This window comes from Polyodon spathula, chromosome 2 (assembly GCF_017654505.1).
Source record: "Polyodon spathula isolate WHYD16114869_AA chromosome 2, ASM1765450v1, whole genome shotgun sequence".
NCBI lineage: Eukaryota > Metazoa > Chordata > Actinopteri > Acipenseriformes > Polyodontidae > Polyodon > Polyodon spathula.
In genome coordinates, this window is record NC_054535.1 from 45,005,428 (window position 1) to 45,033,279 (window position 27,852).

General features: G+C 38.1%; 1 protein-coding gene across 4 annotated transcripts in view; it reads left to right on the plus strand.

Moving 5' to 3' along the window:
• The window catches only part of inpp4b (inositol polyphosphate-4-phosphatase type II B), a 214,984-nt gene that overhangs the window by 102,351 nt on the left and 84,781 nt on the right, over positions 1 to 27,852 (plus strand). For all 4 annotated transcript variants that reach the window (XM_041223071.1, XM_041223078.1, XM_041223084.1 and 1 more), the window contains 4 exons: positions 2,515 to 2,626; positions 7,090 to 7,162; positions 10,426 to 10,573; positions 25,119 to 25,249. In XM_041223071.1, coding sequence (XP_041079005.1) covers positions 2,515 to 2,626; positions 7,090 to 7,162; positions 10,426 to 10,573; positions 25,119 to 25,249 — 464 coding nt within the window. The remainder of the gene's footprint in view (positions 1 to 2,514; positions 2,627 to 7,089; positions 7,163 to 10,425; positions 10,574 to 25,118; positions 25,250 to 27,852) is intronic.

Consider the following 27,852-nt stretch of genomic DNA (forward strand, 5'->3'; position numbering starts at 1 on the left):
ACAGTACGACAGCCAAAGTATATACTTTTATATTGAAGCAGTGCGTTTTTAAACAGTTACAGACAGCAATTACAAGCTACAGTACTCAGCTCACCAAGATTCACATTTTGTTAGCTTGTTACCTTTATTAAATCATTCACATTACTTGCCAACCCACGGGAAAAAAAAATAAATAATTGAAGACGATAGTTATTATCAGTCTCACATTTAGCACGTTAATAAAATGTACCGGTAATTTTATTTTAAATGTATGGTGCTTGCTTGTAACTTACTGTACCAAGTGCAGCAACAGCCTTGGGTCCAAACCGTCAACCCAGTGTAGATATACTACATGCTCGCTATATGTCCTTTATTATACGATTTTAATACTGATTAAAAAACAAAATAAATAAATCAAACTGCTGCTGATGTTGGCTTGTACAACTCTATGCAACCGGCACGGAAAAGCAAATTTTTTTTTTTTTATTTATTTATTTATTTATTTGGGGGGGGGGGGGGGGGGGGGGGGGGGTACTGTGTTCTTCAATGAATAGGATATAGCCAGAATACTGGATGCAGCATGCCACAAATAGGTACTGTACTTGTAATTCTACTTTTATTCACAATCTCATGCTATTATTATTATTATTATTATTATTATTATTATTATTATTATTATTATTATTATTATTATTATTATTATTATTATTTTTAATGCTAGTAGTGGCAAACACTGTAATAATAAAGAAAATCAAAGAATAAAACAGTACTAATATTATTAATAGTTTAACTAATGCCTTTATCTAAGGTGACTGCCTTAACTTACTCCAGCAGCATATATTTGTTTTGGATTGTCCTTTTACTATAGTGAACAGGGTTGTTGTAGCGAGAATGTACTGTATGTAGTATTTGACTTATATGCTTAATACACAACACTTATACATTTGAACACATAATGCATGCACATTTGTTATTTCATTTTTGTTATTTTTCACTACCCATAGTATTCAACATTTAACAGAGGGTATAAAGAAGTTTGGATCAGAATCCAATATCATCCCTTACAAAAAAGTAACATACTGCAAGTATACTTCTGCCAAAATGGTCTGGTTTTAATATACTATTGGTACCATTATACTATCCTATTTTGACACAAGTACACTTGCAGTATACAACTTTGCATATTCTTTTTGTAAATAATGCAACGTAGTTCTCAAATGCTGGAGATTTCTTAGATTGCATCTTACTTCTGTTTTGCATGCCTGCATTGTCTCTTGCTAGATATGCACCTCCAGATTCTGACAGATACTTTTAGAAAACCAGGAGCAACTTCTGCTCTGGATCAAAAGGCTACAATGCTCTGCGGCTGCCCGCCTATGTGGATAACTATCACAAAACTAGTAGAAACTAACTAAAACATAAGTCTGGGAAAAATAAATGACAGTTTGGAAAAAAGCTTGGAATTTTGATGTTGAAAAAGTGTCTGAACCATGAGATACTGTACCTATATTGAGTACAGTGTACTTTGTACAAATCACAGTCTATAGGTCAATTATGGAAAACTTGACGTTTTTTTTGGACAAACAAATGTCTACAATGGACTGCTCGAAGGACAAATATCATTACCAAAGAGTCAGCTATATTATATATATATATATATATATATATATATATATATATATATATATATATATATATATATATATATATATAATTTCATTAATATCTTCTGCAGTGGACATTGCCAGTCAATAAATGGCACTTGCTTTCATTAAGTACCCTTGCCATCTGCTCATGACACCTAACAGTCGCTGCAGTCAATTTTCTAGCTGGTATAGGCTCCTGTGTCAGATATTAATGCTTAAGTAAGTGGTCAGATGTTCAATCTTATAAAAGCATGCTTGCTGGTAGAAAGCGACTAATGCACTGAAACTATTCCTCCAGATTAATATCGGATGCAGCAAGGAAACTGTTTCCCACTTTGAAAAACAGGATGGCAATAATTTGAGAACTGTATTGGTCATAAACAAAAAACTTGCCTTCACCCTGTTGAAGGATGACATCGTTGTCATTTGCACAAGAAGGTTTGCAAACTGACTTTCCATCTCTTTGCCTGAGGGGCGGATCGAGAGCAGCTGCGTCTTTATGGAAATAAAAAGGAAAAAATACTCTGCATCCTTATAAGCAACCAGCCCTTTGCTTTCTTTTTTCATATCCACCAGCATTAGCATCTTCAACCAACGTGGCACACACTTGTCATCTAATTATTAAGTCCAAGTGGGAGAGTGCGGTTTCAAAACCATCAATCACAATTACTGGAAGTGTTTACTGGATGCAGAAGGGTAATTCTTCTTCATTTAAAAAGACTGATGCAACTACATAATTATAATCGCCATGCAATCTCAAACCTTCTGAAAGAAAAAAAAAAAGAATCATTAAAGTGAATATAAACAATGTAATTTGCGTTTGGTCCTGACATATCAATTATATGAATCCTTAATTTCCCTTTTCCCTCTGCCTTTTTATTTCCTACAGAACATCAGATGGTACCAACGCAGTGGGCAGCGTAGTGGTCAGCCAATTGAAGATGGGGGAGATAGAGGATGAAGAAGTGGACCAAATTGCAACAGATGCGCAGGGACGACAGGTAAGATCTTAGCCACTCTGCTGTGCAAATTAAATTACTAGCGATTGGCTGTTCCAGATGCTTGAATTACCGTTAATACTTTGGGGCTTAAGATGTCATTAGCCAAGTGACTGAGTGAGATTCAACCGCAGACAACCTTAAACAGAGTGTGTGTGGGTGTGAGGCGGTGTTGTCCCTTTTACGGCACAGTTGAATTCACGGAATATCAGAGGAGAGATTGAAAACTAAATGCCCTCTTAAAGAGAGAAGATCACACAATTAGAAAGGACATATTTTCAAAGCTGCATCTCAGAAAATCAACACGTTTTGGAGCTGTTTCTTGTTACACTTCAGCTGTGCAAGCGGTCAGAATTCCTCAATATGGGTTGCCTCCTTACGTCTTCAAAAGTTGTATGTACTTTTGTTTTTTATTATCAAACTAGATTTAGGTCGTGTATGAAAGTGTATTGTTTATACTGTGTGTTTTAAGCTTAATTACGAAAGAGGTTCATGCTAGGTTATATTTATTTTTTAACATGTGAAGTCTTTAATTTACTTAAGGACACTGTATAATTTGAAAGCTATCTACAGTACATTATTGAGTATTTACTATGTATTTATTATATATTACTGAACCTGTGCCCAGCCCCAAAACAGCAGTGCCTTGCAGCCCTGCATGTTAACATAAATGTACATAATGCTGATAACTTTTACGTCCTATCATGTGCCTTGTTTGGCTGATTAACTCAACAGTACAACAGCCTGCAGCTTGTGCAGTTCTTTTTTCAGGTTCCCTTTCAAGTACGAAATGCAACCATTACCGCATTGGGTTTTTACCTCCTAAAGACCAGTCTACGTTTCTCAAGCAAGTTAAGAATGTTGTTTTGCACAATTGTCAGCTGTTTAATAACACCATGTAACAATTTTTTTTTTCTTTTTTTTTTGTTCCTGGGTAGTAAGTGTTATTTCCTAATTGCTTATGCCTCAAAAGTATAGAAAATGGCTATTATTCCCTACAAACTTTGCTTTTGTGACCAGGACAGGTAAATTTCAAAATATCACTATTTCCAATGGGAAAACAAGCGCTTTTGTGTATTTTCGTTCACATAAAGTCAGCAAAAAACAATATATGAATCCAAATTAACATGTATTTATACAAAAATGACTACAAAAGATTTAGAAGTGAATAGTTTTTCAAGATTTACGATTATACTATAAATTTACAATGGACACCCTATATAGGGTGATTTACGCAGTGAAGCTGGCCCTGACTCAATTTATGCTGCTGTAGGCTTCAATTGCCACTTTGGTACAGGAATTTTGTGGTGGGTGTGGGGAATGTTGGGTTTGCATGGAGGGGGTTAAAAAAAGGGAGGAGCAGCTGTCACCAGAGACGAGCAAAGTAGCGAGTGCCACCTCCAGAGCCAAAAAGAGAGGAGTTGCCATCTTGCGTACCCAATGGGGAGGAGCCACCATCCTCACAGCCAGAGTGCTCAGCGCTGCCGACCCAAAAGCTTGAGATGGGCATCTCTGCCGACTATGAAGAAGGGTGGGTTGAACACCCTCCTCGACTACCTTGATGAATCATGCGAAGAGCCAGCTCACACCTTCTCGGACAGCCTCCTACTCCAGGTCCATGCAATCCACTCTGTGGGACGACAGAGTGCATGGAATAGCTGCCGGTTTAGAGCTCTTTCAGCTCAACGGAACACTCACGGTAGTAATGTTCCAGAGACTTCTGGGCTTGATGTCAGCAGCTTCCCAGACCCTTCCATTGGGTCTCCTGCACATGCGCTCTCCTCAGGCCTGGTTCAACAGCAGGGTTTTTCAACTGCGGCCGTCTATTGACAGTGTATCATTATTGTCTAAAGGCATTCTCTTGACGGAAGCAGTCTGCCCATAAATGCCTCGGCGTAGCACTGGGCAGTGTCACCTGAAGAGAAGCTGTCACCATGGATGCGTCTAGTCTGGGCTGGGGCGCCACGTGGAATAACACGGGTACGCAAGATGTGTAACACATCAATGTTTTAGAGAAGCAGGCAGTTTACCTGGCCTTTCAGAATTGTTTGCAGGTAGTTCAAGGGAGATATGTACTTGTCCATACAGACAAATGTGGTAAGTATGGCTGATGGGTGACGTCAGACCAGGAAGAGACAGGACACAGTACCGTGAGTAAAGTTCTTCTGCACGGATTTATTATAAATAAAAAATAATTTAACTAAAACAAAACACTTCTCACAAAACAAAAGGCATGATGGCCAAAACAAACAGGTACAGTAAAGCAACAAGTAGCGTGCTGATGTAAAGCCAGCATGCATAGTAATTGTTATTTTATATGTACCTTTCTAGATCTTTCTTTTTTGTTCCACCTCTGAAAACCCCAACCTCAGCCAAAGCTGCAGGTTTTTATACATGTGACCGTCTCCAGATTAGTAATATATTAACCAATTTCCATCGTGTGTCCCGCAAGCTTTTGCTCTGAGCACATGAGAACCTCCTCTCACTACAGGCAGTACACTTGCTTTGGGGCTAAATCTCACGGTCAAGCCCTGTCTAAACAGTGTCTGCCCAAATGGATAGTAGACACAGTCAGGACTGCCTATGAGCTGGGCAAGTTGACCCTTACAAGACAGGCATATAGGTGAGTTTCCCTTAGTTACTTGTTTCTGGGGTTCTGTATGGTAATTCACAAGCAGTCTCTCGGCGTTGCCTTTTAGCATTCCAGTTGTTCTGCAATATTGCCCTTGCGATAGCTTTGGTGCACTTACCCATGCGGTAATGGTTATATTTTGTACTTGAAATGAACGCTAGACCTATCAATTGTTTTCTTATTTCAGGTATCGTTCTCTGCTCCACCCCTAGAGCATTTACTTCATCTGTAATTATGTTAAACTTCCAGACCTGCCAATTACAACAGATTTGTGTTGGCCAACCATTTCTATAATTGTATCAATTTCTTCATTGGAAAAAATTGTTTTTCCTTTGCACCCCTGCCATTGTGTAATTACCTAATAGGTCTCTGGGTTTTAAAGTGGATTGCAGAGTTACTGATATTTTTTAGGACAGATTGCTAAGGATTGAACGCAAGTAATGGCAGTTGCAAAGTGCTTTATGAAACGCAAGCAGCACCGACCTCTGCGTCCTCACAACCTCATCGTAACCATTTCGCAGTTGCAAGACTTTTATGAAATGGGCCCCTGGTTCCCTGAAATCGAAATATATCCATTAACCTTCAAGGTCACTGTGTCCATGATTGCAGCAGTCTTGAAGGAAAAATGGCGTTGAGGTCTTTCCCCACACAGGCTCGTCGAGCAGCTTTGATATGTCTTATTCAGGTTTTGGGTCTTTAGGAGGTAAATACCCATTCGGTATTGGTTACATTTCTATTTCAAGGAAACAGGTTTATGATAATAACCTAATGTTTTCTACCCAGTCATGACTTAATGGAAATGTACTCATATGCAGTAAACATTACGCAGTGTTCGGATCCTTAGGAGGTAAATGCACATGCGATAATTGTTACATCTCTATTTCAGGGAACCAGGGTTATGATAATAGCCTAATATTTTGTTACATTCTCTCTAAATTCCTTACTCTAGAAGCAGTTCTAATTGGTAGTTGTGATGTATGTGTTACTTTTTACATAATTTACATGTTTGTTTGAAACATACAAAAATATATGATGGATGTACTGTAATAAGACTAATCAGATTGTGTGATAGAAATTCCTACACTGCTTCACTTGGCATATGCATATCTTTGCATGCATGAACAACCTTCAACTGACAGATACTCTATAACAGACACGTGTAAAAGGAGCGTTGTCAATGAAAATAGTTAACAAATTTGTCATGCTGTGTCTTTTTTATTATGCTGAAAGAATATCTTGTTACTTATATGTTGAGTGACAGATACTTTCCCATCTGAAGTGCTCATTAAAAAAAGAGATTCTGATATCACTAGAAATGGTGTACAATGAACTTGTATACTACATACAAGTGCTATGGTGTGGCATGTGGTGACTGTTTTATGATATTCACAACTTTTCTTGACATGATGTACAAGGTGATTTATAAAGTTGGCTATGTTGCAAAACCAATAAAATAAAACATTCCGAATTGATTTTGAGGATTACATCTTCCCAAGAGATATTGTTTTTGGGAATGCAGCATCCTTTTTCAAGACAAATGGTGCCCATATTGAGTGGTTTATGCAGCTACAATGCCTTTCTGATCAATGCTGATATTCCAAGTATCCTGTAATCTGGTTTGTCCACCTGCAAAGTCTAATTTCTGTGACTGTTATTGTAATTCATGGTAATATAAAACTTACTCAGAATTCACAATGGGGTGGTGTAGCACTCACTAGAGCAGCCAGAAAGCTCACTTATCTTAGTGGATATGAGCTTGTATCTTATAGCATCCTGTACAGTATTACGGAGGGATGTTTAGTGTTAGATTGATTTTTTACATTTTTTTTTACAGTGCACCTTAATTTGTGAGTCTGCATCACACGGAACCACAAATGACAAAGACAACAGCCATTTGATGAATGCAGGTAGGTTGGTTTGACTTGATTTGTACATGTGTTGATTGCCTGATTAATATCTTGAGTCATATAACATCATGTAATGTTCATATTTTATAATTGTTGGCATGTACATGTCAATGTAAAAGCTAGCATTCTTAGTTATTAAAACAACACACTTCAAGGGAAATGTGTATTTATTTTAACATAGTACAGTAATATAGTTTCACATGAGGAGCTGTTGTTTTTAGCTTGACTGGGAGTCATCACTATTTGAAAATGTCCTTTTTCAAAGGCTGCTTGGAGATTTCCATTTCATTTTTATCGCTGTGCACTGTAAGTACAAAGACACCCTCTGAGCAGGACTTAATGCATGTACTTATAGGGACAACAAACAGTACATTGTTTGAAACATCTGATGATTGCCAGTTTTTAAGCTTTCAAACTTTCTATGTTGTCTCTATTAGTACCTGAGATGCATTAAACTTAAAAAATAAGGCTGTTTTGCAGGGCTTTCTGCTAGCCTAATGTATTGTATTGGATGAGTCATGTGGTTATTTGACTCCAATGATTCCTACAGCACACCAATTAGATCTTCAAGCTGCCTTTGGATCTGCCTTCCTAATTGCTGTGCCTCCTTCAAGTCACATGCTGATTCCTGCAATTGCTAAGAAAAGGAAATTAAAGTCATGTCTTGAAGCAAGAACAACAGTTCCTCATAATCAAATGAGACAATATTACTTATAAAATCCCTTCAGGTTTGTTTTTTTCATTACCATGGCATCAGATAAGCAGAGCAAATAGCGCAGAATTCAAAGTAAGAACAATCATCTCTTAGCTTTGTGTCCTGGTGCACGACGGGCAGTTTCGGGAGGGAGATAGCTTCACTGTCAGTGTGGATTATTTCTCCTCCTCCCCTTTCAACATTGATTTCCTTGGGGTTACTGTAAGTTTTTTGAACATTTTGGGCTGCCCATTAAGTTAAATGACTTACAATAGAGATAAGGATAAATTATGAGAATTCGATTTCAATGTGTGCAGTTCAGCAAATGAAGAGTTCCATTATTAATTTAAAATTAAAAGCTTAGCCTTGTTATGTTTGCAGAGTTTCTCAAAGTGGAATTCCCCCATGCAGAAACTTGCAGCAAAGGCATCAGCAACATTCAGGTAGACTGTTAAATCATGTTTAGTGTGCGAGCTACAGCAGTGATGGTCTGAGACCAAAGAAATTAGGTGGTGGTGAGAGGAAAGGATTGTGGCTTCAACAGTTTGTTAGCTCTCGGACAAGAGACACTAAAAGTAAGGGCTAAATATGTTCAAAGTCTGATCTAAAAGCATTCTGCACACATATCTTATTAACAGTCAAGCTAAGAATAAAATTGTGAGACACTAAAAGTAAGGGCTAAATATGTTCAAATATGTTCTAAATATGTTCAAAGTCTGATCTAAAAGCATTCTGCACACATATCTTATTAACAGTCAAGCTAAGAATAAAATTGTACCTGGCTATCTTTAAAAAAAAAAAAAAAAAAAAAAAAAAAAAAAAAGTTTCTGCGGCTTCAATAGCTTTTGTAGAATTTGCCCTTCATTTCCAAAGGTTGTATAAGTTACTTAACAGCCTCTGTCCAGACAAAGGCAGTTACAGACCATTTTTAGCTTAAAAACAGAACCCAGAACCATGCTAGCTAATGCTATAAAATGATAAGTGAAATGAACAAAGGGATTTCAGATGGTTGACGTTATTTAGTCTTAGAGATTTCAAAGTTTGCTTGAAAAGTTTTTAAAAATGCTTTTAGTATCTTCAGACTTTGCAGAAGAAGAAAAAAACATTTGACAAACTGCTTCATGCCTGACATCTCTTTTTCTTTTTCAACCAGTGTGAACTTGGTTGAATGCTAAAGTTAGTTATACTGTATTACATACAATACCTAGAGAAAGTAACTTGACTAATCATTCTTCTTCCCACTTGATTGAAGATTGCATGGTCACTGGCTGGCGGCTGCTAGGGGCTATTTATAAGCTTTAATGTTCCATAACTTCCTCTGCAAATTATTTTGAGTTGAACAGTCACTCCTTGTTCTAATTAAAGTCGAGTGTAGGTGCTTTATTTTTCTATGACTTTGATATTAAACCTTTGGTATAAATTAGGTCATCTTTAAGCTTGGTTAGTTGGTTCTGTGATTATTAGGTACTGTATGGACTGTGCAAGGATGGAAAGAAGACTCCCATTACATAGCAGTTGGATCCATTCTTGGTTTTACTGTTAGTTTAATAAGACACATCTGAGCTTGTTACCTTTATACTGGGGCTAATCAAGCTCACAGGAAGACCTGGAATGGGTGAAACTGCTATGCAATAGGAGTCCCTGCTGTATTGACTCATACAATACAGTACAGCAATCATTATGGACTGAATAAAGCTTTGGTCTATGGGGAGGTCACTGTTCTTTTTAATCTTAGCCTCACATGTTTTCAGCACTATTGCAGAGATTCTTGACTTCTTATTAAAAGGTGTCTAAGGCTGGTTTGATAGTTCAGCTGCAGTGATTACATCTTCACTTGATTAAATTGTCTGAAGCACCTCCTTTTTTCCAGTTACTCTTTGGTTTCCTACCACACCAGTTGTCTGTTTAGTGTTTTTCATCTGTGTAGTTCAGGTCTTTATTTTTAAGCTGTGATTTTTCCACTAAATGCGATTCTAGAACAGATCCAGATTTACACATGGGCAAGGACAAATTACTGTGTGTGTACAATAAATATAGGGAAAAAATAATGAAGTCCTCAAATATATTTGTGGCAGGGTAAAAGCCCTGCCGATGCACAGGTGTGCGTGTGTGCGTGCGTGCGTGTGTGGGGAATATTGGGTGGGCAAGGAGGGGGTTAAATTCCTTTCTGCATCACATGGGAATGCGGCTGGAGCCGTACATTGAATAAGTGATGATTAACTAGGTTTCAGTCAAAGGTGTATAAAATAGTTGGTGGAAGTACATGCTGCTGTGTTGCTGCCCATGCTCTTGAGTTTCTGTATAGACCATTTGTTTTGGCCCTTGTGCCTTTTGTTTTGTTAATGTGTTTTCTTCACTTATTATCTGTGTTAATTAAATGTGTGCGATAGCGCTTCACTGCAGCTTTCTATGTTCTGAGTCTCTCTTCCTGCCGGCATTGGCCGTGACACTACCCTGTCACAATGTCTTACTGTTTAGTTTTTAAAGTAAAAAGAATGTCTAGCCTCAGTTATTTTAGCATGGAGGTTCTGTGTAGTTTTATTTATTTATTTATTTATTTTTCTTCCAGTATTTAAAAACCCAGTCTGTAAAGTGTACAGATTTCAGACTGCCGACCACAAGTGGATGTTCATTCGTGAACAGATGGCAGAATGCACTCTATCCTTTAACATCCCCAAGCAGCTGATGACACTTTACATACAAGAAGACATGAGGAGGTAAGTTACCATTAGAACTGGCAATGTTATTTAGTGGACATGAGGGGATTTGATATTATGTAGAGTGCACTGCATTATTTCATGTTGGTTAAACAAAGCTAAAATGGCAAGCTTTTAATTATGTTGCCATGGGCTTCAACAAAAATCTTAATTCCTCCATCAAGGTTTTGGTGTTTAATATGGTCTTTGAAGAAAACCTTGAAATCAGACTCGCTGAATAAATCGTCTGTTGCAGAGGGTGGGGTGATGGTAGTCAATAGAGTGGATGAAAGAAACTGTTTATATTAATATATGGAAGAGTTTATGCTTGAAATGAGCCATCGCAAGGAGCCCCAAAGGATTTAATAGAATCTCTTTATTTCGAGCTAGACTCCAAATACAAATCAAGAGCGACTAACACAAAAATAATTTTATTAATCTATGTAAAAAAGTCATAATGATACTTTTCAAAGCACGGTCTGTTTGGGTACTTACATGTAGAGATCAGCCAAGTCCAAAGAATAATGAGATTTATAGATAGCACTGTAGTAGCCAACACTTATGTTCAAGTAATATATTGCTTTTTTGGCCATTCTGCTGCAAAAGTAAAAAAATCAAGTTGCATCATGCCACTTGTGAAGTCACTGAGATCCTTCTGTTTGATTGTTGCTAGATAGTTGCACATACCTCTGACACAGCTTATTTAGGTCTGGCAGCCAGGATCACATGTCACTTCCCATGAGGACATACATTAGCACACATTGCAGACAAGTGGATTCTCTCATTTGACTTGCTTTCCCTAATGTTTTGGCTTGTCAGTGTAAATTCACAGGTTGGAATTCCAGCAGGGGCTTTATGCAGTAGGTGTATATGTCGGGAGAGGTGAACTAAAAGAGCAGCCGTCTTTCTGGAAAGACATTCCTTGATCTTGTCTTATCTTCACTGGCTTCCCATTTTTAAACAGTGAAATGATATGAAAAGGTTGCTCTTGGTTTGTCTGACGGACAAAGATCCTTTGTATCTGTCAGAGCTGATTACTCCTCACCAGGATCTTCATCCTCTGCAGTTCCCTGCTGATCAGCTGCTGGCAGGACCCAGGATGTGGCGGGCATCGGTTGGTGACAGGCTGGCCTTTGCATGTTTGTGCAATTCCCTGCTATCTCAGATTCACTCACAGAGAGAAACAGTAGCAAGCACCAAGACAGCTAAAAAGTATTCTGTATGAAATAGATATTACACTCAATTAAGTAATCCATTTTTAATTGAGTTAAAAAAAAATGCTCATGGGAAAATCATCGTTAACCAATCACAATAACCAAAAAACAAAGGTTGAAAAAGTAGAAAAATAAGAGAGAGAAAAGGTGATGAAAGGAAGAAGATACTAGACATTTAAAATGTGACAAGCAGGGTTTCTAGACTGTGGATGTTTTGTTTTCTAATTTGAGATAATGTGTAAGATTGCTGATTCACCAAATGTGTGATGTATCCTGCTTTCACCAAAACCGAACCAGTCTAGCCAACAGGGCTGTCTAAGGCAGGATATCTAACTATAGTCTGGACAGTGGTACTGCAGCTATAGAATCTGAGAGAATACAAAGCACAGGTGCTTCAAAGCAATGTCTGCCATGGAAAGTTCACAAGCCTAAGCATTTTATAGTTCAGTCTTTGTTCAAACCATATCCTAAAATATGACATCAAACAAATTTAAACTCTGACCAGGTCCTAAAATGCTTACCCACCTGGTAAAATATAGTGGGGTGTATATGGGTAAAGCATACACCAACAGCACAGTTCCTGTTAAATTCACACCTTGATTTCAGATCCAGGTTACTCCTCACATTCTTATTTATTCTTACTGTAGCTGTATGTGGTGTAGTTTTCTCACATTCATGTTGTTATTTTGATGGGCATCATGACAGACCCTCTATGTCCATACTTGGTGTGAGAGTCTTGGGCATTGAGCCGACAATGTAACTAATCTCTCTTGCTAATTACTGATTGTGCCTTTAAGCCTGTGTGTTGTGCCATAGCACAAGTTTTGTAGTGTAATTGAGGCTTGTTTTCTCTGAGTTTGGTTTTGAAGTTGACACTGTTGCTTTTCTTTAATCTCTTTAGGTGTGGGTGTACCATAATTACTAGAGAGCTTTTCGAAAGAAAAAGGTTTTAATTGGTGTTAACATTTCTTTAGTGTTCAATTTGCAGGTGTTTCATAGGGAGGTTAGAATAATTATGAAGTTATGAACTCCTAAAATAGACTATTAAAAATAAGACTGAGACACGTAACATTTCCTTCAATCAAGGAAGCCATTTTTAAGTAATGTCCTAGGTGCTGGAATTTGAAATCAGTTTTTTAATACATCAGCAGAATGTCAATGGCCTGCAACATTGCAGGAATCCCATCTCTAAATCATAGCACACTATTCTAAATCTAAAACTCTGAATTAGTTTAATCTGTAAATTTGGATATTTACTGTATTCTTCTGAGATGTTTGTGTACAATGAGGCTCAAGCTTTTATTTAATCAAATAAACAGATGAGTACACATTATAACGTACACTTGATGCAAACAGTAGCAGCATATATCCTGATAAAATTCTCACTGTAGTGTTAACTTGTCAAGACTTATAATAACTAGTGAACTAGCCCACTGAACTTCAAATGAATGAACAAAGCATTTGAACATTAAAAAATAACACAATTAATGTATACATATCAGATCAGACCTGTTCATTTTTTTTAAACGTATACTTTAGTAACTAATTTCAAATTTGTCTTTGGCAGATATTTGTTCTAGTATTATAGCCCCAGATAATTGGAATGTTTTACCAGTAATCACTTTATCCATGTTGAAGTCCTGTAACTGTGTAATTTATTTGACCATTTGAATATTATCTCTGTGTTAGTGTATAGTTACTTGTGTCAGGGCTGGAATATGCAGGGGTGCTAAAGAAAGACAGATGTACAGCTGTGGCCAAACATTTTGCTTCACCCTGTGGAATTAACCCATTTTGTTTCATAAAGTCGAATTCAACCTGCTGATTAATGTTACATAAACACATGAATTACGTACCCCGTTGTAGTTTTCCAATAGTTAATGAAAAAACTGACAAATTTCGAAAAACATTTCGAATTCTAACATAAAATACTGTGCTACTATTTGGTTTCCAGTAGACTTTTGCGATATCATTTTGTAGCTTCTTTGATTACACGATATTAAATAAAATATCTAAATTTATGTTTTTACCATTATTTAAGTTATTTAATTGTCTCAATCCTATAATTCTAGCTAATGCAAAACTTTTGGTCATAGCTGTTATTTTGCAACTGTATCATTGTGCTTTCTGGTACCAAAAAGGCAATCACTGTATGTGTTTGCAGAAGCTCTCAGTCCCTTTGTCCTTCCAAATGAGTCAGTGTATCAGTCTGCAGCAAATATACATCTAGAATTGATTAAACAGGGAAGTCAAACTTCTCTCTGTAGAATGTTCTAATATTGAAGAGAACGCCTTGTAAAGATTCTACTTTAATTACTATTTGTCTGCTTTTCTTGTCCTTTTTTTTGTTTTGTTTTGTTTACCTCCCCTGTCATTTAACATTACCTACAGTCAGCAGTGCTTTTGATGCTGCTGCTGATTTTTACCTCCTGGGGAATGGGAAGGGAATGTAAATCCAGTAGCCTCCTTTGCCCTGCTGCTTCTCAAAACTCTCCCTCTGACCCCTTCACGTCTCATTGTCATCTCTGCTAGGGTTCGTTGCCCACAGGCTGACAGCCCCCACACATAAGCTGCTTGTTTTTTAAAATGTTAGACAGCAACCGTATTCTTACACAACCAGAATGCAAGCAGACGACAGTAATGGTACAGAAGAGCCCTTTTTTATCCCCATAACAAATGCACTGTTTAAGACCACTTATTTAACTGAAACTGGATTCAAACCAAGGCCTCCAGACACTCGTAACGACTGGTGAGTTGGTCTGTTGCAGGTCTAGTCTGTAGTTTCATGTATTTTTCTAGTTTTTTCATATCTGGGAACAAGATGTGTGTCAAGGGAGCTTTGCCTGGTTTGATGTATTATTTAATAAATCTAAATCTATCGAGGGTAGGCAAAAGCAGCAGTTGGGTATTTACAATAATATGAACTACACATCTTATCTTATTAAGATACAGAATGTACGTAATTTGAGTGTAGTGAATTTAATTACAGTGCTTAAATCTTAAACGACAGTCTGGCTATAAACATGACATTGACACTTAGGGGTGATGTAAGGATACATGCAGAGTGATTTATGGGTGCAAAACCCCCATAATGCTGCCGTAAATTGTGTTTAGCAGCCATAAAGTCTGATTTGTAAAGAATGGTGTTCACCTGCCGTTCTGCACCCGCTATCAAATTTGCTCTTTGTGATCATTAATCCATTAAAATGATATCAAAATGCATTAAAAATGAAGAATAGAGCATGGAATTTGGTGGGATCTGGATAGTAAGCGGACGCTGACATTATAATGTTATGTAAGGATTTTGCCTTGCAATTAGGAAATTTCTGACCAACCAAAAACTTTACACTTCTTCTTACAAGGTGCAAACCATTGTAGAAGCGAGTAACTAAGAGCTGTATAAAAGCATACACCTGCAGAGGCCTGTCACTGGCATTTGGGTGGCTGCTGTGGTAACTTCCTGATGCAGCAATACTTGGCTGTTGCTGAGGAGGGGCAGGAACACGTTCAAAGGAGGTGGTCAAGATAAAGAAGACCCCACATATTCAATCCCAGCAATTTGAGCAAAACAAGGGTAACAGAAGTGTTAAAAACAAGGGTTTTTGCTAGAAGTGTTAAAAAGCTCAAATCCCATATACTGTACAGCTTTTCAAGCCAAATTTCCATGAGACTTTTATTCATTGTTCTGCATGTCATTTTTTAGACAATTAAGGTAACAGAACATCTTGCTAAATTATTTATTTTCTTTTCTAACTGCTGGAAATTAAACCCACCTGGCTGCCTAGATAAGCTCCCATTACTGATGTAAAACCATCTGTTGTAAACCATGGATTTGAATGCTCAAAGATATCTACTTTTCTCATTCATAAAATACTTCATACAAATGCATTTAATGCAATTCAGTGCATCTTTCAAAAGAGAATGCAAGAAGGTAGTTTGTTAGTTTCTGATTTGTAAAGTGGAGAGACTCTAACTGTGCAGCCTTGCTTCAGTTGAGTAGATTTTGTTCTGAAAGCAAGTGGTCATGTACTAGACAGGAAGAATCATCAGCTTTAGGATGCTGAGCTCTGCAATGTTGTGAAGCAGGGGACTGGTGGTGCATTAGCCATTTGTTACTTCATTGAGGTGATTAAGGATAAATTGGGGACATTCTAAAATGGAAATAGTTGGCTACAGTGCATTCACTATTATGCAATTTCAAGTAGCCAAACACGCAAATGGACAGCTCAAGACACAGCCTATTTGGCTTATGTAGATAATCTGCTATGCACAGACTGTAATATTCCATGTAGGTTTTTTTTTTCATTTTGAGCTGCAGTTGTGAAATGTACAGGTGTACCAAAAGTATCTACAGTTAATACTAGTTGACTTGGAGGTACTCCACTGCACCAAAGTGAGTTATACCCTTTTACTTGCCAAAGTCACACAAACTCAACCAATACAAAAGGTGCTAAACTCACCACTTCCTCTATTTATTAAGATATATACATTGTACTAATATAAGGCAATGACTGAAGTGACTGATATAGTTTAGTTTAAATGTTTTGTATTAGAAAACTGAAGTCTATGTGCACATTTAAAGCTGCTACCTCTGATATACTCCAAAAAGTAGTGTCCTTTTTTTCCAGACTACACTAATGATTCACTGCTGTTCAAGGCTTGAACAATTATTTTTCCCCATTTAAAATCAACATGAACAAGGCAAGCCCCTCTTTCAGTTCTGTTTTCCTTCCTGAGTAAAAGCAGAGTTTTAATATTCATGTATAACCTTGTGCCATTGTGGTAGCAGGAGCATGACTAAATGATTCAGAGTGGAGTACTGTGTCCTTAGTTTAAACTACCTCTGCAGAATGCAAATAGCACAGACTGCCTATGAAATCTGATTTTGTCTATTCTATTGATAAATGCAGTAAACAGACCCTAGTGAGAAATCATAGCGTATTGTTAAATTGAATATGTCAGGGCTACGCAGCATTAAGAGGCATTTCAGAATCTTAGTTAGAATCTAAGACTCTCTCCAGGGTGATAGTGCCCTTCAGGGTTTTGCTAACCCTTGTCTTTCACCATATGTGTGAGCAGATATGAAACAATGGATTTAATTATAATGGTTGCCATTTTTTATAGCTCCCTGGATGGAGAGCAGGACTAAAGTCATGCAATCCAAAATCATTACAATGACCCACCCCTAATTTCAGAAATGACAGTGATAAGTCAAACCCAAATGCACGGTTAGAAGACAAGCAAGGGACACAAAATTACATTAGTAAGAACGGTTTGGGTGTCAGCTTGCCTGCTACTTTCATGCTTTTCTTTACAACCTCCAATAATTGCTTGACACTAATGACAATGTATTGTCCATCATAACTTTGTTGCCGCCAGATAGGAGAAGACAGGATGGAGACACTTTTGCATTTGCTAGGCAGCTGTCAAAGATAAAGGGACATTATTCGTACTGTAGCAGAGAAGCACATATTGAACAAGATGCAAGGCTCTGATGCACTGGGTCGACATGCAGAAGGATAGTTCAGTATGTAGAGACACCTTCAGTGCTCCAGGGCAAGCTTTGTTTCTTTTGCATTGTCTTTGTGTTTCACAGCAGGTTGTAATGTGGAGGAAAAAGCTTTGGTTATTAAACCAGACTTTAGCATTCCATGATAAGATATATACGCGTGGCTAAGTGGCTGCTGATAGTGAACAGGTGTACAGCAGGTGGGTGCTGATAGTAGGTGTATAGCAGGTGTGGTGCTGGTGCAATAATCCAAAGAAACCAACAGACAACAAAGTACAGGTGAAATGGTTTGTTTAATATCTGTATAATCCAAGGGTCTGATGACCAGATAGTAAATAATAACAAGCTTGCAAAACACCACGTGTATTGCACAGTATTGAAAAAGGGTTAGTCCCGTAGATAATACACACAGTACTTAAACACACACAATTAGACACACACACCATCACCAGTCCAAAGTGAGTGCTCTCAGTGCTTGTGCTGCAGTACAATATAATACATGCTTTATTTGTGAACGACAGTGATAACAATGTTAATCGTGACTCTGAAGTGCAGTGTTGATCCGGTTTGTGCTGCCCTTGGCAACAGCTCCGGATTTGTGTTTAGTCGTCTAGTGCTATAATCAGAAAACACAGACAGTTACTAAACAGACACAGACAAACAAACAAAAAAAACCACAAAAATTTCCAATACGTTTTCTCTGAGTCTCTCGTGGTCCTTCCAGTTTCTAACCCAAAACCAAGCAAAGGAAAAGATTACTGATTTTCTGGCCCCCTTTATGCTATCACACATGACCCCTTGGTAAACGATTGCAGCTGCTTTTACTGCTTGCAGCTGCTACCTCGTTTTCCTTCCGGGTCAATACGTTCCTGCAAGTCTCGCTTACATCCAAGATGACCAATTTCCCGACCTCAGAAACGAACTGTCAGGCCAGCCTGTCCAGGGACTTCTCCTTTTAGCACCCTCACAGGTCGAGAGGGAGATTTACAACCAGAACTCATTGTATTTATGTCACAATACTGTATTAGGAAGAATATGCAGGCCTAAATAAAATGAGGGGGGGGGGTGTAAGACATCTTTTTTTTTTATATACAAATTGTGTTGTCAGTGGCATGTTGGACAATTGCCTGTCAATGTCTCTTACTTTGTGTTTCCCTTGCTCAACACAAGGATAGAAACATTTACATGATGTACTGGTTGGGGGCTTCTGCTTAAATCAATCCTTGTTTCAAAGGTCTACAAATATAGGTAGTATTTATTTTTTTTTTTTATTTATTTTGGAACAGTTTTTGGAACCAAGTATCTTTGGAAAGAGGATTTCAAAGTGGTTACATAGAAACCTGGGCTATAGAGGTAGAAGTTGTTGCTGCTATAGATATTATAAATAGACCAATAAATGTTTATTTGAAGTTGTAGACTAGAAATGCTTTAAATATGAAGGACAGAAACTTCAGTTCCATGTAATGGAGAGCAATTAATCTGTTTATAATAAAATTTTAATTATTAAAATTTAATTATATATTAAATTACTAATGGCTATATATATATATATATATATATATATATATATATATATATATATATATATATATAGATATATATATATATATATATATTGACTAAGGAATCAGAATCAAAATCAACAAATACATACTGTAAGGGATTGGTCGATTAAAAAATGAAAAAGACAATGTAAACTAACTGGTTGGTAAACAAAGTAATTAATGCGAAGTGCTTGGGATTAAAAACTAAAGGTGGGGTAATGAATACACTGGTAAATGATAATGGCATGTTAAATAAGGGAGATTAAAAGTAGTTAAATCTGATTTAAAATACTTGTTGTTCAGAGACCATTCATGGGGACATTAGGACCCTGTCGTGGTTACAGGAGTCGGGACCAAGTCCAGGTTTATTTAATTGACTAATTAGCAGATTAATTAATAATGTTTAAAAGGGTAAGAGTGTCAGGTGCACACAAGAATCTCAAAGTTAAAACAAACAAAGAGAAGATGACTAAGGGTCATGAAACATTAACAGCCTCACAGAAAGCATTACTATGCAAGGGGCTCAATTTATTTTTATTTTTTTAACTTATAAGGTAAGTTAATAACAGAATTAAAAGAATGGGAAAGATGAAGGAGGCTAGCGGAATACTTTTATGATGACAGACACACAGAATCAGAATATGATAGATGGAATACAAATTAAAAGAAAGCACCACTGCACTTAGGGAAGAAATAAATGGTTAGACATATTGAAGTGGTTAGAAATGTAATAGTAACAGTCCTAAGAAGTAAATGTAAACTGAATTTAACTGCGAAAAAGAAGCACTAAAGGAATTAATAGAGGATGATAGTATCATTATAAGACCAGCAGATAAAGGTTCTGGGGTGGTAGTAATGAACAAATATGATTATATAAAAGCAGTAGGGACTGAACTGCAAAATATAAATACATATGAAGAAGTAAAAATTAATAACAGTAACATTATGTGACATAGATCGAATGATTCTTGGCGTTAGATCTTCCTCCCGACCTGTTAGTGTGTGTGTGTTGTAACTGCTGTTTTCAACTAGACTGCCTGTAACACGATCCAGAGCTGTAGTGTAAGCCAGTATCAACCCGGACATCACTTTCACCCGTGCATTCATGGAGAATTGTATTACACCACTAGTGATTATTCACTCTCACTAAAAACTGTGTTTGTGTTCTGTGTTTAGTGTGGGTGTATGTAAAACCAGACTTTTTGGTTACGGGTCAAACCCGGGTATTACAAATACAGAGTGATACACGCCGCTGTATCACGCCAGCATTATTATTTACAGGTGTTCGCCATAAGGCTCTTGACATTGTTAATTAAATCCATAAACACTCTTCTACCTGGAAATCGTTGTCTGTCTGTTTTATATCCGCACTGCACTCACCTGTATTCACTTACCACTCTGTCACATAGTATAATAAAAGAAGTGAGAATTTTGGCAGATAAAACTATATAAAAATGGGTCTGTATCAAAAGAATAAAAAAATTCCAAGAACAGGTTTGGTTAGAGGTAACCCAAAAATGCACAGAGAAAAACGCCCAATGCGAAGAATTGTTAGCACAATTGATAACCCAACATACAGTGGCTCTCAAAAGTATTCAACCCCCTTGGACTTTGTCACATTTTACTGTGTTACAACATGGAATCAAAATGTATTTAATGAGGAGTTTTTGCCACTGATCAACACAAAAAAAAGTCCATAATGTCAAAGTGAAAAATAAAATCTACAAATTGTACTAATTAACTATAAAACAGAAAATAATTGATTGCATAAATATTCACCCCCTTTGCTATGACACACCTAAATAAGCTCTGGTGCAACCAGTTGTCTTTAGAAGTCACATAATTAGTTGAATGGAGTCCACCTGTGTGCAATTAAGGTGTTTCACATGATTTCAGATTAAATACACCTGTCTCTGGGAGGTCCCACAGTTGGTTAGTACATTTCCTAACAAAAACTACATCATGAAGACGAAGGAACATTCAAAGCAAATCCGGAATAAGGTTCTTCAAAAGCACCAATCAGGGGTAGGATAAAAGAACATTTCCAGAGCATTGAATATCCCCAGGAGTACAGTAAAGTCCCTTATTAAGAAATGGAGAGAATATGGCACAACTGTGAATCTGTCTAGAACAGGCCATCCTCAAAAACTGAGTATCCGGGGGAGAAGGGAACTAGTCAGGGAGGCCACCAAGAGGCCTATGGTAACTCTAAAGGAGTTACAGTCTCCTACGGAGCTGGGAGACACTGTGCATACGGCAATAGTAGCCTGGGTGTTTCAAAAAACTGGCCTTTATAGAAAAGTGGCAAAAAGGAAGCCATTGTTGAAAAAAACTCACGAGCTAGAGTTTGCCAGAAGGCATGTGGGAGACTCTGAGACCAAGTGGAAGAAGATTCTATGGTCTGATAAGACCAAAATAGAGCTTTTTGGCCTCAACGCTAAGTGCTATGTTTGGCGCAAGCCTAACACTGCACATCATCCTGAGAACACCATCTCTACCGTGAAGCATGATGGTGGCAGCATTATGCTATGGGGATGCTTCTCTGTGTCATGGCCTGGAAAGCTTGTGAAGATAGAGGGCAAAATGGATGCAGCAAAGTACAGAGAAATCCTGGAGGAAATCCTGGAGGAAAACCTGCTGAAGTCTGCAAGAGACCTGGGACTTGGGAGAAGATTCATCTTCCAGCAGGACAATGACCCGAAACATACAGCCAAAGCCACAAAACAAAAAGGTCAATGTACTGGAGTGGCCCAGTCAAAGCCTGGACCTCAATCCAATTGAGAATATGTGGAAAGAGTTGAAAATTGCTGTTCACCAAAGGTCCCCATCCAACTTGATGGAGCTTGAGCAATTTTGTAAAGAATGGGCAAAAATTGCAGTGTCCAGATGTGCAAAGCTGGTAAAGACTTCTCCAAATAGACTCATGGCTGTAATTGCTGCCAAAGGTGCCTCTACCAAATATGCAATCAATTATTTTCTGTTTTGTATTTGTAATTAATTTAGAACAATTTGTAGATTTGATTTTTCGCTTTGACATTATGGACTTTTTTGTGTTGATCAGTGGCAAAAACTCCTAATTTAAATCCATTTTGATTCCATGTTGTAACACAATAAAATGTGGAAAACTCCAAGGGAGGTGAATACTTTGGAGAGCCGCTGTATGTTATTGCAGAAATAGTTGAATGGCAGCTGCAGCCACATGTTGAAAGCTTACCTAGATTTCTAAAGGGCTGGGTATAAGGATAAAAATATGTTTTGATGAAAATGACTACAAAAACAGAGAAAGGAATTAAAAATACATCTTAAAAAAGATGATATAAAGAACAAATTATTGAGAGAGAATTGAGAAGAGCTGACAAACTCAACAGGAATGAACTACTTGATTTATAAGGGGAGAGGGTTAAGAGAGTACCATTAGTAATTACATATTCTAAATTATTACCCAACATTTCAAAAATAGTTTTGAAGCATTTGCATGTACTTCATAATTCCTCCGCCTCCGCCACCTCCGCCGGCAGGAGCAGAGCGGCAGGAGCTGCCTCTGCCTCCACCACCTCCACCAGCAGAGGGTGAATGCCTGCTGGGTCCCTTTCCACCAGCAGAGGATGAATGCCTGCTGGTAACACTTCCCCCACCAGCAGAGGAGGAATGCCTGCTGGTAACACTTCCTCCACTAGCAGAGGATGAATGCCTGCTGGTATCACTTCCCCCACCATCACGAGGAGAGTACCAGGAACTGCCTCTCCCTTCACCAGAAGGACCATAACTAGATGCTGGCGGTCCTCAGCAGCCCTTGCATAGGCTGCTGAGGAAAGCATGGGGAAGAACCGCCCGGCCGCAGTGGCCGAGAAGAGGGCCAAAACCCGCACCCCAGCTTGTCCTGACTCCCTGTCTCGCTTCGCCCAAGGATGCCTGCCTCGCTTCACCCAAGGGGTTGCCAGTCGCTCCGCATCGCCTGAAGTTGCCAGCCGCTCCACATCGCCTGGGGCTGCTGGAACTGCTTCGCCTGGGGTTGCCAACCGCTCCGCATCGCCTGGGGTTGCCATCTCTCTCTTTGTTTATTTTCCTGTTTCTGGTCGGACAGCCCCTCGACAGCCACCGTACTTCAGTGTGAAACAGTAAATGAGTACGCTCTGCTTCCATTTCTGAGCATAACGCTTCAAAAAGCCTGCTGTTCAACGAGCTTCCTTTAACGAAATTAACAATTTTAACTACTTCCTTCAGCACTGCCTTAAAATCAGGGGAAACACCATTGGATGCCAAAGGTGAATGCAAGGTGAAGGAAACAGTGATTCCAAACATCATTACCAGCTGCCTCTGATATTCTTTTCACAACTCCGCTATTTCTACCTGTAATATTTGCTGGACCATCACTTGTTATTCCTTTGCAATTAGCCCAAGTCAATTTGTATTTTCCAACAATGCAGTCATCCAGCGCTCCGAATATATGCGCTCCTGTTGTATTTGTTGGTAGTCAGACAACACAGCAAATCTTCCATAAAGTCATCTTGCCACACATACCTCTTATAAACTAACAGTGTTGCACAATTTGAAACATCAGTACTCTCCTCAAGTTGCAAAATCCCCAGCTGACTGTAACCGAGTAATAAGCTTGGCTTCCAAATGCTCTGCAATGCCACATATTTGCCGAGACATTATGTTGTCATTTAGAGGAATACTTCTCAATTTTTCTGCAGACTTGTCAGACTTGAAAATTGTACGCACCATATCCAGAGATGCTGGAAGAATACGTTTTTCGGCCACTGTATGAGACATTTTCTCTTTTGCCACACGGTATGCAACCAAATGCGAAGCCAGTTGTGCCTTGTTATTCAAGGTAGTTGAGCGACTAAGAACTTGAGCCAATAACTTTAACTCACGTTGCTTCCGTTGAAAATACTCAATATGGTTATCCACGAGTTGCCCGTGTTTTGTTTCTAAATGTCTTTTCAGTTTTGATGGATTCAAACTTTTGTTAGCAAGCACTTTTTACTTGGTGGTTCAGATGTCGATTTGGCAGCAATATTAGTATGACTAGTACAATTAGAACTTCCTTTTTAGGGCGGCGTACTTACACTTGTATTTGACGTAGATGGATTTGATTCCGAACTTCTTTTTCTGATAACAAAACGATCCATTCCCAGTCAGTTACCCAGCAACAACAAACTGACAGTGTTTGGTTTCAGAATGCAGTCTTGTTGACGTTACGTCGTTAGGTATGATTAGGTGCATTCGAAACTGCTACATTGTGATCACGCATAGTGCATCGTGGGTAAGATGAAACTCTGCAAACAAATAAGTCTTACCGGAAATAAGTACTCTGTCTGACTTTAATATTCTTGTGTAATATTATTTTAAAACTAACGAAAAACATTTTTATATTTTAAATTTGCGAACGACCCAGTGCCTTATCTTCCGTGACCCAGTATTGGGTCGCGACTCGTACTTTGAAAACTACTGTTTTAGTCCAAATAAAGGGATCATAGATACATTAAGGGACATTGAAACTCGTAAAAGCACATGTAAAATGAGCAAATATATTGTTAAAGATAAAAGTGAAATCACAAATAAAGAAAATAAATATTCAGTCTTAAAAAAATCTATCATGCAAGAATAGCAGCCTTGCATATGGTAGATTTTGCATAAAATGTAATAAAATAAAATATGCAGGAGAGACAGGTACATCATTCTATAAAAAAGAATACAGAACCACCTATCAAATATAAGAAATAAATAATAAATTAACCAATCGTTCAACACTTTACAGGGAACAGACGCACGATGACCTAAGGTTTGTGGTTTTAGAAATACACTTATTAGATAATGTACAGTATAGAAGAATAAAAGAAAATATATTGATAAATAGACTAAATACCATGGTGGCTGAACGTTTAAATAGAAACGAACAGGATATTGTTACATCATTAGCGATATTGTGAATGACACAAAGATATTAGATTTAAAGAGAAATAAACGTGTGCTTACCATGGCATCAAAAGCCTAAATACCTTCAATGTTTGTTTTCAAACACACTTCTCCTTGACAAAGATATGTTAAACATGATACATTTTAATTTCTAGATACAGTTTACTGGGGGGTGCTATTTAAAGGTGATCCTTGGTGAAATGGAGCACCTCACAATGAAAAAGATTTGGCCAAAGGTTGTTTTTACCAGCACTGCTGCTAATATACAGTAGCTCTGCTCTATCACTATTTTGGCAGGGCTCAAATTTAAGGTTGTTGCTTTTTTCTGTATTGTGTTACGTGTCATTTGAGGATTGCATCCCTTCTACATTTAGGATACAGGAGTTGAAAGAGCTGGGGGATCTCTCTCCACACTGGGATAATCTTCGTAAAGACGTGATTAATCACTATGGGCAGATTATCAGCAGCTACCAGGAAACCCTCGCTGAACTCAGCAAGTTTACAGGTAAGAGATTTTTTCTGACTAAAATACTGTTTTATTAAAAAGTAAAGACACAGTAGGAGTATATCCTACATGGGATGCAAGGTGACTTAAATTAGTTTAAATGACTGTCCTTTGTTTGTATATACATTCCCTGCAGTTGGCCCACAAAGAGTGATGCATAAAACGACTTCTTTTTTCTTCCAAATGAAATTCCTTTCCCTTTAAGATTTAACATCTTCTTAACATATTTTTAGTCTTGAGTTTTTTTTAGCTGCATTTGTAGGCAGTTTAGTCTAGTCTTTAACCAACATTACAGCTGGCTGTAAGTAAGAGATAAGGAGGTTAAGTGACTTGGCCGACAGTCTTGTAGGACAGGGAAAAACTAACCTGAAATTGAAACTAATATTTTCTGGCCCAAGGCCTTGGCTCAGTTTGCCAGGACATACTAGTTCCCTGAAGTATAGAATCTTTTACTTTTGCAAAAAAAAAAAAAAAAAAAAAAAATCTGTGTTGCATTTTTATGTCCTATTTGTCTCCTAACTGGTGCCTTGGGGAAAGATGTGTTGACAGGTCTGAATCACATTTGAATGCGTCAACAGAAAAAAAAAAAAAAAATAGGAGAAAAAAACTTGCTAGTTTGCAGGGAATCTTGCCTTCTCCTTTTAAAGATTAGTTTTTGTAGCTTGCAGCACTGAATGCTTGTACAGAAACGTGCTGGAAAAATCCTTCTGCTGGTAAAACGAAGCAGCCCAGCGTCCTCAGGAAGTGAGGAGGTTAACCCAACAAAGTAGTGTGTGGTAATGAGAAAATAAACAATGTACTGTAGTACCATTCAAAAGTAAACACTTGAAAAATAATTAGACAGGGTCATCTTTCACTCCTTCATTGGATCCAAATTCATCAGATTTGAAGTCTCTCTTACCCTTCTTGATAAACAGATTAGGATGTTGTTGTTTTGAAGTACCCATTGCTGTATGAATACAGTATTTTGCAGTCAGGCATGCATCTGCCAAGAAAAAATCTCTGTAAATCCATCACCAAATGTCAACATATATACATTAAAGACCTACAGGACAGATTTCTGCTAGCATCACCACACAGAGCAGTTGATTAAAATCAGTGAGCCCATACACCTTTAAATGTTATCTTGCAATTTTGGCTGATTTGAGAAGGTAGTAAATACTCAAGTGTTAGTCTATTATGCGTCAAATAGGATGACTGCCAAGAATATTTGTTCCTTTCTGACATCAAAAACTGTCTTGAAGCTTTATGTAAATCTGTAAATTTAGCAGTGAATCAGTTTACAAAACATGCTTCGCTACTGGCAAAAACAAAAAAAAGAAATCGTAAATGTGTGTGGAGGCCCTTAAATCTGTTGAACACCTTTTGAATATGACATTCTCTCTGATGGTGTTACTGTTGTTTCCACTTTACTACATATTTACTTGAATAATACAGTACTTTCTTTGGTCAGATGATTTATTTTAGTTAAATCACCTTTCTTCCTTGAAGATGCTCAAACTGTCTCTCTACTTTCCCCATCTCAACATCATATTACAACATGTTTTTGTCTAAGTGTGACAGAAATATAATGAATCTTGGTTGTAAATCTCCCTCCCGACCTGCTAAGCAGCGAAAGTAGGGACTTTTGGACAGGTTGGCCTGACAATTCTTTTCCAGGGTTGGAAAGTCGGTCATTCTGGAAGAAGGCAAGACTCTGTTGCAAGAACTTATTGACCTGGAAGGAAAATTATGTAGCAGCTGCAGATTGTAGAGACATCTGCACTCATTTACCAAGGGGTCTTGCATGACTGCATAAAAGGGGCCGGAGAATCACAATCTACTTCTTCGCTTGGTTTTGCTTATAAACTAGAAGGACCGTTTAAACCACCAGATGACTAACACGTATCTGGAGCTGTCACCTTGGGCCAGCACAAAGCCGGAACAGCACTTCACTACAGTCACAAATAAATTGTTATCATCCACCACGAGCACTACTGCACGCACCCGGACTGGTGACCATGGCTAGTATTATTGTGGGGCAGATAACAGGTATTTATTATTTGGGCTGCAATCCCTGTCTTTTCTATCTCCGTGCTTTACACATTGGTATGTATTGCCAGAGCTTATTGTTTGTTCGTCAGACCAGGATTTACAAAAAGTTAAACATCCTTTTTCCAAACCGGATTACAAATTGCCTGTCTGTGATTATTCCTTAACTGCATAACCTGTGCACCTGTTCATAGTCAGCAGCCACTTTGCCACACTAAGTAAGAGCTGAGGCATTCTTTTTTTTAGAAAACAGCTTTCAGTACTACGATGGTGTGAAGGTGTGGTGGGTGTGATGGTGGAACAGATGTCACAGAGTCATGGGGACAGGTGCAAATAACCCCAATACCAACAGTGGTAAAGGGTGTACTTTATTAATGGGGAACACAGTCCAAAGCAACAAAAATATAAATCATAGGTCTCAACAGAGCGAGTCCCTCTCAGCTCTTTGGTGTACTTTTGGGGTGGTGGAAATTGCAGGTGCTCAGGTGCTGAAGTGTCCAGTTCAGTCGTGAGGGGTGTGTGATGTCCAAGGTGAAAGTGCTGGCAGTAGTGCGGCAGCTCCTTGGCGTGAC